Source organism: Zingiber officinale, chromosome 11B (assembly GCF_018446385.1).
Source record: "Zingiber officinale cultivar Zhangliang chromosome 11B, Zo_v1.1, whole genome shotgun sequence".
NCBI classification, from domain to species: domain Eukaryota; kingdom Viridiplantae; phylum Streptophyta; class Magnoliopsida; order Zingiberales; family Zingiberaceae; genus Zingiber; species Zingiber officinale.
Window position 1 is genome coordinate 79,016,919 of NC_056007.1, and position 20,165 is coordinate 79,037,083.

Genomic DNA, 20,165 nt, shown 5'->3' on the forward strand with positions numbered 1-20,165 from the left:
CAAGTTCAAAGCCTCTAACCCAACTCCCGGTCAACCGTGACCTGTTGGGTCTCCATGCCTAGTATTTGGCCACACCCGACCAACCTCGAACTAGTCTTCTAGCCTCCTCCATCAGCCTTGCGTCCCTCGGATATCTCCTATCCTTCACGCCTTGCCTTCAGGAGCTTCCTTCGGCCTCATCCTAGTTGTCGGATTATACCATCACACTCGACTAACCTCGAACTAGCCTTCTAGCCTCCTCCATCAGCCTTACGTCCCTCGGATATCTCCCATCCTTCACACCTTGCCTTCAAGAGCTTCCTTCGGCCTCATCCTAGTTATCGAGTTCTCCTTGCCAAGTCACACTAGGGCTTACCTTGCCAAGACCACATGCTTAGACTTACAACCTTTGCCAAGACCACACTTGGATTTTCAACCTTTGCCAAGATCACACTTGGACTTTCCAATTGTCTGGCTCCTCACCAGGACTTTCTCCTTTGCCAAGATCACACTTGGACTTTCCGTTGCCTGGCTCCTCACCAGGACTTTCCAACTGCCTGACTCCTCACCAGGACTTTCCACTTGCCTGACTCCTCACTAGGACTTCCCAATTGCCTAACATCTAGTTAGGACTTCCACCACTGCCTAAACTCCAGTTAGGACTTCACCACTGCCTAACCTCCAATTAGGACTTCCAGACGCCTAACCTCCAGTTAGGGCTTACATACGCCTAACCTCCAGTTAGGACTTCCACCACTGTCTAAACTCCAGTTAGGACTTCACCACTGCCTAACCTCCAGTTAGGACTTCCAGACGCCTAACCTCTAGTTAGGATATCTACCACTGCCTAAACTCCAGTTAGGATTTCACCACTGCCTAACCTCCAGTTAGGACTTCCAGACGCCTAATCTCCAGTTAGGACTTACAGATGCCTAACCTCCAGTTAGGACTTACCCAGTCAAGTCTCCCGTCATCCCTAACCTACTTAACTTGTCTTCTCATCAACCTGGTCAACCCTTTGACCATCTCCACAACCAGATAATTGCCCTAGCAATCTCCATATATTATCAAACATCAAAACTCAAATTCCGACTCAAGCTTAGTCAAACTGGCCAACCTTGACCTAGGGAAATTGCCCCAACACTCTTCACTACCGTCGCCGTCACCGAACTCCTCTCTACCTCTCGGCACTCACCGCCACCAGCCGTAGGAATCCTCTTCGCCTCTCTGCACTGACCATCGCCGGCCGCACGACTCCACTCTGCCTCTCCACACTCGCCGTCGTCTGCTGCAAAACTTCCTTCCATCTCTCCGTATCATAGGACCACAGCAAGAGTAAGCAAGCCCTTTGATAGTCACTCCACACTCTACATCAAGCCAAAAGCTCAAAGCCAAAGGTAACCCTAATCTCTAAGTCCCTAAACTTATTTGGGCGACACTCTACAACAAGTAGTTTTATTCATAAGTTGGAGCTCGAGTGTATTTATATATTTTACGATATTATGTTCATTCTACTTACATTGAAGATTTTAATCTTGCATGTTCATATTGCCAGCACAACATTGTTCTATCAGTTTTTTTCTTTGACCCCCATTCCAGTTGTTTGACGTATTTATATTGCATGCCTGATCCCAGTTCATGAGTTTTCATGCCACTTTGGTCATGTATGCTAGAACTTAGTAGTTACATTTAATGACATCTGGTTTTAGTCTGTATCAGATGTGTTTCCAAGATTTTGTTTCACCTCCAAGCAAATTGCATTATGTGATTCTGTTTGTCTGCTGTCTAATGTACCTGCTAAACTTTTGGGTTTCATATTTTAGACTATTCCTTTTCATACTTCCTAGAGCTCTCTATGCAATTTATTGCACTTCTATTAGTCGACAAATTTTTGACTTGTGATCTTTTAGAATATCATTGCCTATCTTTTTTAAGAGTCAGAAGGTATTATTAACAAGGATTCAAATCTCATTCCATATTGGATGGCATTGTTGAAACACATTTATTTCGCTGGGTAATTCAAATTGAAACCAGTCATCACAGTGGAACATTCATATTCCTCTACAGTTGCCTTATACTAGCCATGCACTGAGTGTGGAATGTGGTATAAGTTTTTTTTTGGGGCTTATATCGAGAGAGATGTATTTCTTTGGTAGCTGAGAAGGTTAGCTACTTCCTCCTTTCTTTCCTCTTATTCTTCTTAGAAATGATTTTGGAGTATAGTGTCTCAAATTGTTATTATTATTTTTCTTTTAAATTCTTCCCACAACATAGATTAATTCTGATTTAACAAAATTGGTTAGGGATGATCAATTCTATAGAGTGTAGTGGAGGAGTTGGATTAATAATTACAATTTCGCATCCTCTTTTTGTGAGCGATTTATATAAAAGATTTTTTAGTTTCGATTGCTTAATGCTTCGATTTGTCTTGCAATATTTGTGCTCCAAGAGTCATGCCTTTCTTCTTTATAAAATGATCAAGTATTTTACTAGTTTCAATTTACAAGCACGTTATCGATGGTATAATTCAACCCCTCTCATTTTCTTATCTTGATGGTATAATTTAACACCTTCCATTTTCTTATCTTGATTTGGAACACGCTAATTAGATTAGAATTAACTGATCTTGTGTGTTACATGCATATATTAATACAATTCTATTAGTTATGCCACCCTTGCTTTACATGAAATGCACATTATTTAGTTCTCACCATTGATATATTTTGTTTGATCTTTTGACACTAGTATATCATTAGAGACAATGATTGATATGGGTAACAAGAATAAATGGACACAAAAATAATGATTAAATATATTAAACTAAAAAAGAAAAAAAAACAAATTATCAGTCTTTAAAGTGTGTGAATAATACTTTGACTGTTGGTTGCTACTCGGAAAGCCTATAGGTTCCACTGTACAAAAATTTTGTACAAAGATCTGAACCTTTTCCTAGCTACCATGTGTTCTTTTAAATTAAATTTTGGATCTCCTGCGGAACTTAACACGTTTGATCCAAAACTTAATCTATTTGTTCTTTTAGGTTTTGACTTGGATCTCCTGCAGAACTTAACACGTTCGACCCAAGTCTCCTTAAGTTATTAATTCCATTAAATATTAATTTCCATCAAAGGTTCCCAGTACTGACGTGGCGAGGCACATGACCTTCTTGGATATGGGAGCAACCACCACCGACTAGACAAAACCTTTAATAGAAAGCTAATATTTAATTTCCTAAAATAACTTTAGGTTAACCAAAGAGAACAATCAAATCACAAGGAAAAGAAAGAAACAAAAGAACACAACTTCGAAAAACATATTGAAATACTAGAACGTAAGCCTCTTGTATTTGGTATTATTTCCATAAATAACTAGCATGATGCGGAAATAGAAATTACTAGTTATACCTTGTAGAAAAACCTCTTGATCTTCTACCGTATTCCTCTTCTAACCTCGGACGTTGTGTGGGCAACGATCTACCAAGATGAGAAACCACCAACCACCTTCTTCTTCTCCAAGCAAGGTTCGGCCACAAAGGAAGAACTTTACCAAAGAAGAAAATCAAAATACTAACCAAGCTCCAAGAGATGCTAGCTTTCTCTCCTTCTTCTTCTTCTTCTCCAAGTAGTATCCGGCCACCACAAGAACTCCAAGAGAGATGAAGTATTCGGCCACCACAAGAGGAAGAGAGGGAGAGGGTAATGGCCGGCCACAACACCAAGGAGAAAGGGAGAGAAAATAATAGAGGTTGTGTCTTGTGAAGGCACCCTCACCCCTTCTTTTATATTCCTTGGCCTAGGCAAATTAGGAAATTTAATTACAATAAAATTTCCTTAATTTCCTTGACATGATTTATTTGAGAAAAATAAAATAAAATTTCCCAAATAAACTCTAATGGCGGCCACATCAAGAGGAAGCAAATTGGACAAGTTTTAATCAACAATTAAAACTTTCCTTATTTGTTTCCGGAAATTTTAAAAAATAAAATTTCTCTTTAAAAATCTCTTCATGGTTAATAAAAGGAAATATCTATAATTTTAATTTTATTAACATGTGAATAATTTTAAAGAGAAAATAAAAACTCTCAATCTACAAATAAGGAAAGAGATCTAATCTCTTTCTTTAATCTTTGTAAATCTTTTACAAGAGAGATATTTTAATTTTAATTCTCTTTAAATTATATCTTCCACATAATAATAAAATCTAAAATTAAATTTCTTTTTATTTAATTATGGCCGGCCCTACTAGCTTGGGTTCAAGCTAGGGCCGGCCAAGCTTAGGCCGGCCCTAGCTTGGTTCCCAAGCTAGCTTGGCCGGCCCCTTTAGGTGGGTATAGAAGGTGGGTATATGTGGGTATAGTACTCTATAAATAAGAGGCTACGATAGGGACCGAGAGGAGGAATTGGTTTTGGTCTCCGATAAAATTAAGCATCCCATGCTTCGAACACACAACTTAATTTTATCAATGATAATTCATTCCACTAGAGAACTATCATTGAACTACCGCACCAATCCCAAATTACATTTTTGGGCTCCTTCTTATTATGAGTGTGTTAATCTCCCTGTGTTTAAGATATCAAATGTCCACTAATTAAGTGAGTTACTGACAACTCATTTAATTAATATCTAAGTCCAAGAGTAGTACCACTCAACCTTATTATCATGTCGGACTAAGTCCACCTGTAGGGTTTAACATGACAATCTTTATGAGCTCCTCTTGAGGACATTATCAACCTAGTATCACTAGGACACAGTTTCCTTCTATAATCAACAACACACACTATGAGTGATACCATTTCCCAATTTATCGGGTTTATTGATTCATCGAACTAAATCTCACCCATTGATAAATTAAAGAAATAAATATCAAACATATGTGCTTGTTATTATATTAGGATTAAGAGCACACACTTCCATAATAACTGAGGTCTTTGTTCCTTTATAAAGTCAGTATAAAAAGAACGACCTCAAATGGTCCTACTCAATACACTCTGAGTGTACTAGTGTAATTATATAGTCAAGATAAACTAATACCTAATTACACTACGACCTTCTAATGGTTTGTTCCTTTCCATTCTGGTCGTGAGCTACTGTTTAGGTACTGATAACATCATCTTCTGTATGTGACACCACATACTATGTTATCTACAATATAAATTAAATGAACAACTACAAAACAAATGTAGATAATTAGACCAAATGTGATTCTTTATTCATAATGAATGTTTACAAAGCTTAGGCTTTCAGTATACACTCCAACAATCTCCCACTTATACTAATGACTAAGCTGCCATATCTTCTACCATACATCTGATTCCCATTCCTCCACATGCCGATCGAAAGCTTTCACCGGAAGGGCCTTAGTGAAAGGATCTGCCAGGTTATCCGCTGATGCAATCTTGGCGATGACAACTTCTCCTCGCTTCACGATATCTCGTATCAGGTGGTACTTGCGCTCTATATGTTTACTCGCCTTATGAGCTCGTGGTTCCTTCGAGTTTGCAACTGCACCGCTATTATCACAATAAATTGTGATGATCTTGGGCAAACCAGGAATCACATCTAAGTCCATTAGAAAGTTCCTGAGCCATACTGCTTCTTTAGCTGCCTCAGAGGCTGCTACATACTCAGCTTCCATGGTTGAGTCCGAGACGCATTTCTGCTTAACACTCCTCCATGCAATGGCTCCACCTCCTAGAGTAAACACATAGCCTGACGTAGACTTACTATTGTTCCTATCTGATTGGAAATCTGAATCTGTGTAACCCACAGGGAGCAAATCGTGTGCTTGGTAGACTAGCATATAATCTCTAGTTCTTCTCAGGTACTTTAATATATGATTCACAGCAGTCCAATGTCCTTGTCCAGGGTTACTCTGATATCTGCTAACCATGCCCACGGTAAAACAGATATCAGGTCTCGTACATAGTATTGCATACATAAGGCTTCCTACAGCCGAAGCATAAGGAACTGCTTTCATGTCCTCTATCTCTTTTGATGTCTTTGGAGACATCTCTTTAGATAGAGCTACTCCATGTCTAAAAGGTAAGAAACCTTTCTTGGAGTCTTGCATGCTAAAACGAGCAAGGATTGTATCTATATATGAAGCTTGGGATAGACACAACATTCTTTTCTTGCGATCCCTTATAACTTTGATCCCAAGAATGTGTGCACATTCTCCTAAGTCCTTCATATCAAATTGTTTGGACAACCATACCCTTACGTCTGATAATACCTTGACATTGTTGCCAATTAACAAAATATCATCTACGTATAGTACAAGAAATACCACCACGTTTCCGTTACACTTCTTATATACACAAGACTCATCCGGACTTTGAATAAATCCATATGACTGGATTACTTCATTAAACCGGATGTTCCAAGACCTTGAAGCTTGCTTTAGTCCATAAATGGACCGATTGAGCTTGCATACTAGATGCTCTTTGCCTTTTTCAATAAATCCTTCTGGTTGCTTCATATGGATGTTCTCTTCAAGACTTCCATTAAGGAAAGCTGTCTTGACATCCATTTGCCAAATCTCATAATCCATATGAGCAGCAATGGATAAGAGTATCCGGATAGACTTAAGCATGGCTACCGGTGAAAAGGTTTCCTCATAATCGATTCCCTCTTTACGAGTGTACCCTTTCGCAACAAGCCTAGCTTTGAAGGTTTCTACCTTCCCGTCATCCCTCTTTTCCTTTTGTAGATCCACTTGCATCCAACGGCTTTTACACCATCGGTGGTTCTACAAGCTCCCGCACCTTATTAGAGTACATGGACTCTATTTGAATTCATTGCCTTTTGCCAAGATCTTGCATCTATATCTTGGAGTGCTTCATCATATGGCCAGGTTCACTAGGGATCAAGTCCAAGACTCTCCCAAAACATGAATCTTTCAGTGCATTACAACCCTCCCACTACGACGAGACTGTGCGTGGTTGTGTATCATGTGTGACACGTGTTGCGTCTCTTGTGGTACTTCATCTTGTCTTGTTGTAATGAAGTAGACATGTCCTCTCTAAGTTCTTCTAAAACAACTTTACTCTTGGACTTGTGATCCATTATATAGTCTTCTTCTAAAAGCGGGCATTGGTGCTAACAATGACCTTCGGTCTTTAGGACTATAAAATAAACCACCTTCGTTCCTTTGGGATATCCTACAAACACGCGAACTTCTGTACGAGATTCTAACTTATCAACATCTGGTTTCAGCACATGTGTTGGACTACCCCATATCCGAATATGTCTTAGACGGGTTTTCGCCCATTCCACAATTCTATGGGAGTAGAAGAAACTGATTTAGAAGGTACTAAGTTCGGAATCTGCGTTTCAGAGCATATCCCCAAACGAATTTGGTAATTCGAATAACTCATCATCGATCTAACCATCTCCATAAGAGTCCTGTTCCTTCGCTCGCTACACCATTACATTGGGGTGTTCGGTGCGAACAATTGAGATTGAATCCGACCTCGATAAGTAATTCCTACACTCTCCTAAGAGGTATTCGCCACCACGATCAGATCGTAGTGTCTTGATACTTTACCTAATCGTTTCTCCACATCGCCTTGTATTCTTTGAACTTATCAAAGCACTCGGACTTCGGCGCATTAGGTAAATGTATCCGTATCTTGAATAATCGCCCATGAAAGAGACAAAATATTCAAAACCTCCTCTCGCTTGGACAGAGACCACACAAATCAGAGTGAACCAATTCTAACACTTCTTTGGCTCTATACCCCTTGGCCTTGAACGACCTTTTGGTCATTTTACCTTCTAAGCAGGATTCACAAGTTGGAAAATTTTCCAACTCTAATGAACTCAAAAGTCCATCGGCTATAAGCCTCTGAATCCTACTTAAGTTAATATGACCAAGCCTTAGATGCCAAAGATATGCTTGGTTCATTTCCGAAGGTTCTTTTCTTTTATTAGAATTAGAAGATGAGTTATAAATTTCCATGTTTTGCTTTGTGGAAGAAATTGGATTTAAAGTATACAAATTACCAACCAATGCACCATAACAGATAATCACATTATTTCTTTTAATAACTACATCGTTACTGAAAGAAACTGAATATCCATCTAAAAATAGTTTAGAAACTGAAATTAAATTCTTTCTAAAACTGGGTACATAAAGACAATTTCTTAAAACCAAATTTCTATTTCTACTAAAAGATAAGTAGACGTCTCCCACTGCAACAGCTGCCACCTTAGTAGCATTGCCCATGTAGACAGTAATCTCCCCTTCAGATAGTCGTCAGGTTTCCTGGAACCCCTGCAAGGAATTGCAGACATGATCAGTGGCTCCCGTATCTACACACCAGGTGCTGGTAGATAACACCGCTAAACATGTTTCAACAACTAGAGTATGAGATATACCTTTGTTTTGGTTCTTACGAGGACAGTCCGCCTTCCAATGTCCTGCCTGCTTGCAGATGAAGCACTTGCTTCTTCATTCCAGCTTTAAATCCCATACTCTGAGATTTATTCACTTTCTTTGCTGAGCCAGCTTGTTTCTTCTTCTTCTTTCCTCTCGGTTTAGAAGTAGAACCATTTTCAGCATAGTGAATTTGAGAATTGTGACGAAATAATCCTTCTGTCGCTTGAAGTTCTGTCAGTAGTTCCCCTAATGAATAAATCCTTTTATTCATATTATAGTTCAGGCGGAACTGCTCAAAACTTCTAGGTAGCGTTTGGAGGATCATATCGATCTGGGTTTCCCCATCAATTTCTCCTCCAAGGATCTGTATTTCGTTCAGATAAGCCATCATGTTTAGGATATGATCCCTTACAGGAGTACCCTCTTGCATGGTGGCTGTCATTATCTTTCTCATAGCTTCTTGTCTAGAAGCCCTATCGATGACCAAAGAGTTCCTTGAGATTATATCATAAATCGTTGGTAAATCTTTATGTTGATGTTGCAATACATTTGACATTGAAGCCAAAATGTAACACCGCGCCATCTCATCTGCTTTTACCCATTTCCTATGATATTCAATCTCCTCTTGGGTAGATTCACCAGTGGGTGCATCAGGGCAATGCTCAGTCAGTACAAATTTATAGCTTTCAGCAGTAAGAACAATATCCAGGTTTCTTTTCCAATCTATGTAATTTGGTCCAGTAAGTCTATTTTGTTGAAGTATGATGGACAGTGGGTTGAAAGTCATCCTAAGAATCACAAATAACTTTTGGTCAGAACTCTAAATTTAGAATAATATTGATTCCTCAAACAATACTATTTTAAATTAACCAACACCTTAAAACACCGTGAATTTTGTATGCCACGTTAGTGTGGACGATACAAATTCAACATTTGTAAAAGGAGGGTTTTAACCCATTAATTTTATTATCTTGTCAACCTAACTTTTGACAAATAAAATTAATAGTTGGTATTATTTGGTCACACAAATAATAGCGGTGACTCCGTTGGGAGGATACTATTAGATGTGTCTAAGTGTACACCATTACTTGACACTAAGTCCATTAATAAGATTATGCCCCTTCCGTTGGGGAAGATCACACGCTCTTAATTAACTTCCTATAGTCATCCAAAATGGAAGTCTGTTCTAGTGATCCGCAAACAAGCTCATCCGTTATGGAGGAAGGCACTTAGAGCCAACGCAAGCTTGTTTGCATCACTTACAAACCAGTAATGGAGACCATGGCATTTACTTAAAAATCCTCTCCCACTTAGTTATTTATAAATGAGGAATTTTAACTATGCTAGCCTACTAAACTTGTAAACTAACATGCACATACAAGACAATATAAAAGCAATAAATAGAAAATCTAATTTTCAACTATTATGGCTTTTATCTTTAATTGTCCTCCGTGTGTTGTCATCCAAAGCTGCTGCCATATTTGGCCACCGCCACCGGGTCTAACTGTCGCATCCATCTTGCTCCGAGTTCCTCTGCGCCTCTGGTCCTTAGAAGGTTCCACGCTTTGCAAGATTCGATCCATGACATAAATAGAATTTTACATTTTGATCCTATATTCCATAAAAGGAATGTACATGTATCTAGATCAAAAATAAAATCCTAATAAAACTAAATACACCTCCTGTATTTTAATACAATCATGCACACACATATAAATTGCCCTTGATATGTCCAAGGGTCCAATCACACACATAATTAACTAAAAGCCATAATAGTTGGATCCTGCATCCATAGAGTTAGCACATCCTACTATTAACCTGCCTAAATTATGTATGACATGTGCATAATTAAACTAAATACCAAATACACAGAGGCAAAACCCTAACTCTGATACCAATTGTTGGTTGCTACTCGGAAAGCCTATAGGTTCCACTGTACAAAAATTTTGTACAAAGATCTGAACCTTTTCCGAGCTACCAGGTGTTCTTTTAAATTAAATTTGGACCTGCTGAACTTAACACATTTGATCAAAAACTTCATCTATTTGTTCTTTTAGGTTTTGACTTGGATCTACTGCAGAACTTAACACGTTCGACCCAAGTCTCCTTAAGTTATTCATTCCATTCAATATTAATTTCCATCAAAGGTTCGACGTGGCGAGGCACATGGCCTTCTTGGATATGGGAGCAACCACCACCGACTAGACAAAACCTTTAATAGAAAGCTAATATTTAATTTCCTAAAATAACTTTAGGTTAACCAAAGAGAACAATCAAATCACAAGGAAAAGAAAGAAACAAAAGAACACAACTTGAAAAACATATTCGAAATACTAGAACGTAAGCCTCTTGTATTTGGTATTATTTCCATAAATAACTAGCATGATGCGGAAATAGAAATTACTAGTTATACCTTGTAGAAAAACCTCTTGATCTTCTACCGTATTCCTCTTCTAACCTCGGACGTTGTGTGGGCAACGATCTACCAAGATGAGAAACCACCAACCACCTTCTTCTTCTCCAAGCAAGGTTCGGCCACAAAGGAAGAACTTTACCAAAGAAGAAAATCAAAATACTAATCAAGCTCCAAGAGATGTTAGCTTTCTCTCCTTCTTCTTCTTCTTCTCCAAGTAGTATCCGGCCACCACAAGAACTCCAAGAGAGATGAAGTATTCGGCCACCACAAGAGGAAGAGAAGGAGAGGGTAATGGCCGGCCACAACACCAAGGAGAAAGGGAGAGAAAATAATAGAGGTTGTGTCTTGTGAAGGCACCCTCACCCCTTCTTTTATATTCCTTGGCCTAGGCAAATTAGGAAATTTAATTACAATAAAATTTCCTTAATTTCCTTGACATGATTTATTTGAGAAAAATAAAATAAAATTTCCCAAATAAACTCTAATGGCCGGCCACATCAAGAGGAAGCAAATTGGACAAGTTTTAATCAACAATTAAAACTTTCCTTATTTGTTTTCGGAAATTTTAAAAAATAAAATTTCTCTTTAAAAATCTCTTCATGGTTAATAAAAGGAAATATCTATAATTTTAATTTTATTAACATGTGAATAATTTTAAAGAGAAAATAAAAAACTCTCCAATCTACAAATAAGGAAAGAGATCTAATCTCTTTCTTTAATCTTTTGTAAATCTTTTACAAGAGAGATATTTTAATTTTAATTCTCTTTAAATTATATCTTCCACATAATAATAAAATCTAAAATTAATTTTCTTTTTTATTTAATTATGGCCGGCCCTACTAGCTTGGGTTCAAGCTAGGCCACCTTAAACCCAAGCTTAGGCCGGCCCTAGCTTGGTTCCCAAGCTAGCTTGGCCGGCCCCCTTTAGGTGGGTATAGAAGGTGGGTATATGTGGGTATAGTACTCTATAAATAAGAGGCTACGATAGGGACCGAGAGGAGGAATTGGTTTTGGTCTCCGATAAAATTAAGCATCCCATGTTCGCCCGAACACACAACTTAATTTTATCAATGATAATTCATTCCACTAGAGAACTATCATTGAACTACCGCACCAATCCCAAATTACATTTTGGGCTCCTTCTTATTATGAGTGTGTTAATCTCCTGTGTTTAAGATATCAAATGTCCACTAATTAAGTGAGTTACCGACAACTCATTTAATTAATATCTAAGTCCAAGAGTAGTACCACTCAACCTTATTATCATGTCGGACTAAGTCCACCGTAGGGTTTAACATGACAATCTTTATGAGCTCCTCTTGAGGACATTATCAACCTAGTATCACTAGGACACGGTTTCCTTCTATAATCAACAACACACACTATGAGTGATACCATTTCCCAATTTATCGGGTTTATTGATTCATCGAACTAAATCTCACCCATTGATAAATTAAAGAAATAAATATCAAACATATGTGCTTGTTATTATATTAGGATTAAGAGCACACACTTCCATAATAACTGAGGTCTTTGTTCCTTTATAAAGTCAGTATAAAAGGAACGACCTCAAATGGTCCTACTCAATACACTCTGAGTGTACTAGTGTAATTATATAGTCAAGATAAACTAATACCTAATTACACTACGACCTTCTAATGGTTTGTTCCTTTCCATTCTGGTCGTGAGCTACTGTTTATAATTTATAAGGTACTGATAACATCATCTTCTGTATGTGACACCACATACTATGTTATCTACAATATAAATTAAATGAACAACTACAAAATAAATGTAGATAATTAGACCAAATGTGATTCTTTATTCATAATGAATGTTTACAAAGCTTAGGCTTTCAGTATACACTCCAACATTGACATGGCTAGTAAATACTACTATGACACATGATATTTATTTGTTTAAAATATTATGATGTAGGAATCAATTTTTTATATTTAAGTTTTTTATTTATTATGTGGTGTTTTTTTATACATATATTTTGATAAAATCTCATAATTATTTCATATAAATGAAAAAGGTTTATTCACGAGATGGATAAGGAATGGATGCATCTACCTTCAAGGTTTGTACCTGAGTATGAAGAAGGGGTAAAAAAATTTATTTCACAAGCTAGGAACTATGCAAAAACACGTGAAGTAATCTTATGTCCTTGCAAGCGTTGTAAAAATAAAAAGTATATGAAATTTGACCAAGTGAACGACCACTTAATTATTAAGGGGTTTGATCCTACTTACACTACTTGGGTCTTCCATGGTGAAACTTATAACTCACAATCTCAAGATGAAGGTAGTTCAAAAGGAGTTCAAAAAGACGATGAATGTAGAGAGGCATATCACTTATATAAGGATGTTTTTGTGCCAGAAGAAAAGGTTAGACACACTATGTCTGAGGCAAAAGATTATGAGTTTGATGATTTATTAAAAGATGCAGAAACACCTCTCTTTCCTAGTTGTACAGCTTATACAAAGTTGTCGGCAGTCGTCATACTATATAATTACAAGTCTACTAATGGTCACACAGACAATAGTTTCAATGAGCTCCTTAAGATCTTAGGTGACATGCTTCCAGAAAACAACACACTTCCAGAAACTGTTTACACAATGAGAAAATTATTAAAACCATTTGATTTAGGATACGAGAAAATTCATGCTTGCCCAAATGATTGTTGTCTATTTAGAAAAGAGATTAAAGATTTGGACTCATGTCCGAAGTGTGGTTCCTCAAGATGGAAGATAGACAAAGTCACTACCAAAGTTTGTAAAGGAGTTCCTGAGAAGGTCCTACGATATTTTCCAGTGATACCAAGATTGAAAAGGATATTTAAATCAAAAGAAAAGGCTGAAGAGTTGATTTGGCACTCGAACCACAAAAGTCAAGATCATATGATGTGGCATCCAGTTGATTCAGTGGCTTGGCATACAGTAGATCATAAGTGGCCAGATTGTTAAACTTAGATGTGATGCATGTTGAAAAGAATGTCTGCGAGAATATCATAGGCACATTGTTAAACTTGAAGACAAAATCCAAAGATGGTGTGAATGCTCGCAAAGATTTGGTACACTTAAAAATTAGACAAGAATTACATCCTCAAGAAAAAGGAGAAAATAAATATCATTTGCTCGCTGCACCGTACACATTGTCTAGAAAAGAAATGGATGTGTTTTTCTCTAGGTTGAAGAAAATAAAGTTACCCGATGGATATAGTTCAAATATTGGTAACTGTGTTTCTGTAGAAGAGCGTAAGCTTATTGGGCTGAAATCTCATGATTGTCATATTCTAATGCAACAATTGCTATCAGTAGCATTGAGAAATCTTCTACCGAAAGGTCCACGTAATGCTATATTTATGTTGGGTGCATTTTACAATGAATTATGTCAAAGAGTATTAGACCGGAACCGTTTAGAACAACTCGAGGAGAATATTGTTGAAATTCTGTGCATGTTGGAAAGGTATTTTCCACCTGCTTTCTTTACTATCTCGGTTCACTTAACAATTCATTTAGCAAGAGAGGCTCGTTTGTGTGGACCAGTCCAGTTCCGTTGGATGTATCCATTTGAAAGGTAATAAAGAATAATTATTCTTTTTGATAATTTTAATATTATAAAATGATTTATATTTTGTTAGAACACTTCTTTCATTTGAATTTTGCTTTGTGATTTAGATTTATGAAAACACTAAAAGGGTATGTGAAGAACCGGGCAAGACCAGAAGGATGCATAACTGAGTGTTACCTCGCAGAAGAACGAATGATATTTTGTAGTGCTTATATAAAAAAAGGCTTATAGTATTGGTAGTCGTTCTAATAGGAATGATGATTTGGAAGATGGATTATTAGAAGGTCGCCCAATTTCTAAAGGGAAAGAAAAGATTTTAGAGGACCACGTGTTGCAAGTTGCACATTGATATATATTATTCAATAGTGCAGAAGTTGAACCTTACTTACAGTGAGTGTAGTTAATTTCATATTGTTAGTCTTGATCTATTACATGTCTTATGCATTCTAACATCTCCCTTCAATGATTTTAAATAGGATGCACATTGACGAGCTTAAACAAACAAATCGTCGTTTCTCAAGTAATGAAACATTGTTACAAAAGAAACATATGGAAACATTTGCCGAATGGTTATCAAAACAGGTTTCTGTTAACTCTTCAGGTCGAATTCAATGGCTAGCACATGGTCCTAGAAAGCACGTTACATCTTATATAGGATATATTGTAAATGGATATTGGTTCCACACAATTGATGTTGGAAGGTCGACACAAGATAGTGGTGTTTCAATTGAAGCCGATACTATTTATCAATCTAATGCTAATGACGATTCACATACAGTAGGAAGATTATCATACTATGGGGTTATTCGAGATATTATTTTGCTAGATTACTATTCTTTTAAAGTGCCTGTTTTTAGATGTGATTGGGCCAATCCTGGAACTAGTATCAAAATTGAAGATGGTTTTACACTGGTAAACTTACATCAAGGACTAAAAACTTTTGAAAGTGATCCTTTCATTTTAGCATTACAAGCAAAGCAAGTATTCTATTATAAGGATAATGATGAATCAAATTGGTATGTATTGCTAAAAGCGCCGCCTCGAGATATTCATAACATGAACACGCTTGAAGAAGATGCTTATACGTCATCAACACCTCTTGATGTGTCCCAACTTGAGATTAACATTACTGAGAAAGAACCGTACTCAAGGAATGAGTGTAAGGGAATTGATGTGATTGAGAAATGATGGACATTTTCAACTATAAATTTTATAGTTATTTATTTTGATTGATACATGTTCTTATCAATAATTGCATAACTCTTTATTTAGTGTTTCAATATATTTGTCTGCTTATTTATTTTCAGCAATGCATCATGTCATATTACATGTTTGACCAGGTCATTACATAGCTTTCAAAAGATGAGTAAAATGGTTAAAAACGTGGCAAAGGATCTGTAGCTGAAATTCAGGTGATATTGTATTCTATTTTAAATGTTGGTTTATTTTACTAAAGACATTTCAATATCTCTTTTCGCTATTTAACAGGAAAATATAACTAATAAGTTATCGAAATTGGACTCTAACAATTCAACCAATTCATCAGAAGATTTGCATGGTAAAGAACCAATTGTTGATGAGAAAATTGATAAGAAAAAAAGGACGGGGTGCATCAAAGTTGAAAATGGTTAGTGGCCAAGACAAGTGCAAAGAGCTGGAGCGTAATGAGTTTGGACAGCCGATTGGAGATAATTCAATGAAGTACGCTTCTTTCTAGGTTGCATGATAAAGGAATTTGTGTCATATACATTAGATGGAGGGAGTGTTATTGATGAAGAAGTGAAAGATAGGATGTGGAGTTGTCTTCAGGTAATATATTTAGTTACTTAATTTTTCATTTCCATTTTTATAACAAAATGTAGACATATTTTTGTGTTATTAAATGTACAGATGACTTATAAAGTTGAGGATTGGGAAAAGAAAATAATTTTTCAAAAGTTAGCTAAATTGTGGCGCGATAGAAAATTCAAATTGCAAATACTTGTACGAGAAGTTAAAACAAGTCGAGTGGCTTCACGAGATCTTAGTTTGTTGAAGCCTAAATTTATGGACCAAAATCAGTGGGACTTGTTTATACAGAGAACATTATCATCTACCTTTCAAGTAAGTATTTATTCACTTAGGCCATGAGTTGGATGGGAATGCACTGAATTTATTCTAATACTATGGTTGGGTAAGAGACTACTAAGTTTTAATATGTTGGAGAGTTTGATTATGTGATTTTGACTAATCTTAGGAAAAGAGTGCAAGATTTAGAGCAATGAGGGAAAAACAAGACCACATTCACACAATGAGTCGGAGGAGTTATGCTCATTTGACTCACATTATGGTAATTATTTTTAATTTATTATAATTTAAGTAATAATTAATGATATATGCATCTTTTAAGTTATGATGTAATGATTTTGTATATATTTTTATATTTAAGGAAAAGACAAGTCCGATAGATACAAAAATTACGAGATTGTAAGTTTGGATTGAAGGTCACAAGAAAAAAAAAATGGGGAGCCCAGTACTCAAGTCGTTGGAGAGAAAATGGTAAGCATGCTCATTCATTTTAGATTTCTTTGGAATTTTATTCCATTGATATGGTTTTTTATAAGCATTTATACTTAAGAACTCCATTTATACTCTTACCAATGTCTCCGTAGAAAGACTTTTATCATGTTAAGCAAGTATTCCACTAATCTTGTTTTTTCTATAACTCCTTGTCTATTACTTGGATCTAAGATATGGCCAAGAATGCTAACGAAATCATACAATACACAGCTCTAACTGTTCTTCTTTGCATCATGACCTTATCAAATGAAGCAAGGAGTTTCCTTTGGAGAATAGATGGATTATATTGAACAGAAGCTCCAACTGTACCAAACTTATATTTTCAGACTTCGTGAAGCTTATCAATCTTTGGCTCCTTTGGTTCTTTCATTAACCAACTATGTAAAGGAGCTTCATTCCACACTAACCAAACTTGCACGTGTTTCCAATCTCCATGCAGGAAATCTTCATAAAGTAATTCTCAAGTTATAACTTATAACTTCTTTGTGCTTAAGAATGTTGTTGGCCAACTTTAGTCGTTCTTTCCTTTTGATTTTGAAGTCATCCAAATTTCATTTACAAATACCAGAATTTTTCCTTTTACTTGATCATTTAGCTTGATATAGTTCTCTAAAGTTTGAATGAGCAAATCATTCTGTTCAATCATGATAATTGTGGTTTTTATTGCAATATTGAGAAAACAAATGGGCATACATTTGCATAAACATAGATGTGCTATTGGGCCTATATCAATTTCTTAGAATAATTATCTAAAACAACAAACTAGATCTTTTATTGAAGTACGTACATGTGATTTTATTGAACTACGTGCATTATATGTTGATTTCATTTACATGCATTATATGTTGATGTTCAGTATAGTTATCTATTATATTAATGATAATATATTGAAAGTTATTTTTTGTTGCAGAAAAAAATATTAGAATGTCCACCCGAATCTCAAAACACAACTAATATTGTTGATGATGCAATTAGCATTGTGTTTGGCAAAGAAGCTCGGGGTAGAGTGCGTGGAATGGGCTTTGGAGTAACACCATCGAAAGTTGGAGCTTTTGTGCAACAAAATGGAATGGTTCAACAACTTCAAACTATAGTACAAAATGTTCAACAACAAATGCAAGAAATGAGGCAACAAAATCAACTAGAAATGCAAGAAATGAAGTCTATGTTTTTACAAAGTATGAGACAACAAAATCATCTAGAACAGGTTAGTAAGTAAACAATATATATAAAATAAGTTTGATATGTACACTTAAATGCTTTTGAATTATCATGATGACATTGTTTGACACGATTTGGTTATAAAATTATATTGCTAGTGGTGACATTTGTAGCGATATTGGGAATGAATTTGGTAGCAATAGCGATATCAATATTGGTGCCAAAAAAAGTGGTGATTTTAGTCATGTTTTTTAGGTGATTATCATAAAATTATGTATTTCTGAAACAAAATTGTTACAAAAATATATATGATTGAATTAATAACTTTGTATTGTTTATTTACAGTCAAATTTGAGAAATGTGAGTCGTGGAGATATCTGTGCTAATACTAAATGTAAGCTGCTTCATTGGTCTGCTGATGAATTAGTTGTTGCAGAAGGTCAAATTGCATCCACAGATCCAAACACAAAAGTGCATCATGTTATTCTTGGTGGATCATGTTGGAAAGTTTGGGTTGATAAAGTTTTGGTAGAAAAGGTGGACCTAATTCGACCAAATGATGAAATGCAATTTCTTAATGATGCAATAGGAAGCACGGTTGCATGGTTATCGAAATTTATAGTATTGTGTGATTGATACATAATATACTAATTTGTGTGGATTGTAAGTTTAATTGTTGTTATGTAATAACTAGTTTGATAGAAATTTTGTATTTTGTTTAAGATCTTTAAATTTTTTTGGTATAATGAAAAACTATGATTTTTGTTAATTTTGTGGACTTATTTGCACTAAATTTGTTGTAAAATTTTGATTTATTATTTTCATCAAATTAATATATTTTTTAATATAGTTAAGACTATCAACAGCGTACATTTATAAGCTACAGATTATTATCCTTAGCGCATAAAAATGCTTTCCGCGGCGTGCTTTGCACGCTACGGATAATATTATCCGCAGCGCACAAAGCACGCCGCGGAAACTATTATTTGTAGCGTGCTTTGTGCGCTGCAGATAATGTTATCCGCAGCGCGCAAAGCACGCAGCGGAAAGTATTATCCGCGGCGAGCAAAGCACGCCGCGGATAATATTATCCGCAACGCACAAAGCACGCCGTGGATAATATTATCCGCAACGCGCAAAGCACGCTGTCAATAATTTAAGACTTTTAACAGCTTTTAATTGTGTAGCACGCAATGCGCGCTGAGGAAAGCGAATTTGCGCGCTGCGAAAAGCTATTTTTTTTTTATAGTGGTCGTTGTATCTTAGAAAACAGACGACCCTAGTAAGCCTCGAAGCACAGTTAGATGTGGGGCGAATCTGTTTCAAGGATACTGCGACTCATGCAAGCCTCTTTCAGCTCGCCCGCTCGGAATCTTTGCCCGTCCAGTCTCTCTGACAGCCCGGCCTGTATGTTCGCCCGATCAGCACCAGCTCGCCTGACCAGTCTCTTTGCTCCTCAGCCTGTCAGGTCGCCTAGTCGGCCATTGTTCGCCTGACGGACTTCTCTAACAGCCTGGCCTGTCTGTTTTGCCCGGCCTGTCTACCCGACCGGCCTGTCTGCTTCACTCGGCCTGCCTAGACCCGGCCGGCCTCTCGCTCGGCCAGTCTGCTCGACCGCTTGGCTCTACATCCCGATCAGTCGCTCTACCCGTTCGGCTGATCTTCCTGCACGAAACTTTCTGCTATGCTGACCTGCCCGCCCGACCGCTCAGCCAGCTCTATCAACACTGTGCAATCCGCCTTCATCACTTGACAGAAACCAGCTCCTGCTGGCAGTCTGAGATTATCCGCTTAGGTCATCTCTATTGTAAGTTCAATTTAAATTATGTGTAATTTTAAATTAAGCTAAGTCCCCAAAAAATCTCCGGCAACATATTATTTTGTCAACAATATATCAATAATAAACTAAATGATGCATATACAACATGATCTAGCTATCATAATATGGCAAAAGTGAAATCCGAATACAACAAGCGAAGGCTAACCTGAATCCATCACAAGGGACATTGTTTCTTATTGTCGGAGTTCCTGCAAACATGAAATGATCTTCTACAAAATTGGACGACAACCGAAGCTGGGTCTCAATGGGAAAGA

The 20,165-nt window shown here is 36.7% G+C and overlaps 1 protein-coding gene across 1 annotated transcript; it reads left to right on the forward strand.

Annotated features, from left to right (window-relative positions):
* The first annotated feature begins 1,365 nt into the window (after positions 1-1,365).
* LOC122034078 lies at positions 1,366-18,707 on the forward strand. Its single transcript, XM_042593208.1, has 3 exons — positions 1,366-1,376; positions 17,821-18,117; positions 18,417-18,707. Exons 2-3 carry the CDS (start codon positions 17,926-17,928, stop codon positions 18,705-18,707), a joined length of 483 nt encoding a protein of 160 aa, XP_042449142.1. The 5' UTR covers positions 1,366-1,376; positions 17,821-17,925.
* The last annotated feature ends 1,458 nt before the right edge of the window (positions 18,708-20,165 follow it).

What these genes read in the sequence shown, in the direction of transcription:
- LOC122034078 (XM_042593208.1), top strand. Translation starts at nt 17,926, where the DNA reads ATGGGCTTTGGAGTAACACCATCGAAAGTTGGAGCTTTTGTGCAACAA. An exon ending in AACAAAATCATCTAGAACAG is followed by an intron (nt 18,118 to 18,416) that starts GTTAGTAAGTAA and finishes GTTTATTTACAG; the next exon opens with TCAAATTTGAGAAATGTGAG.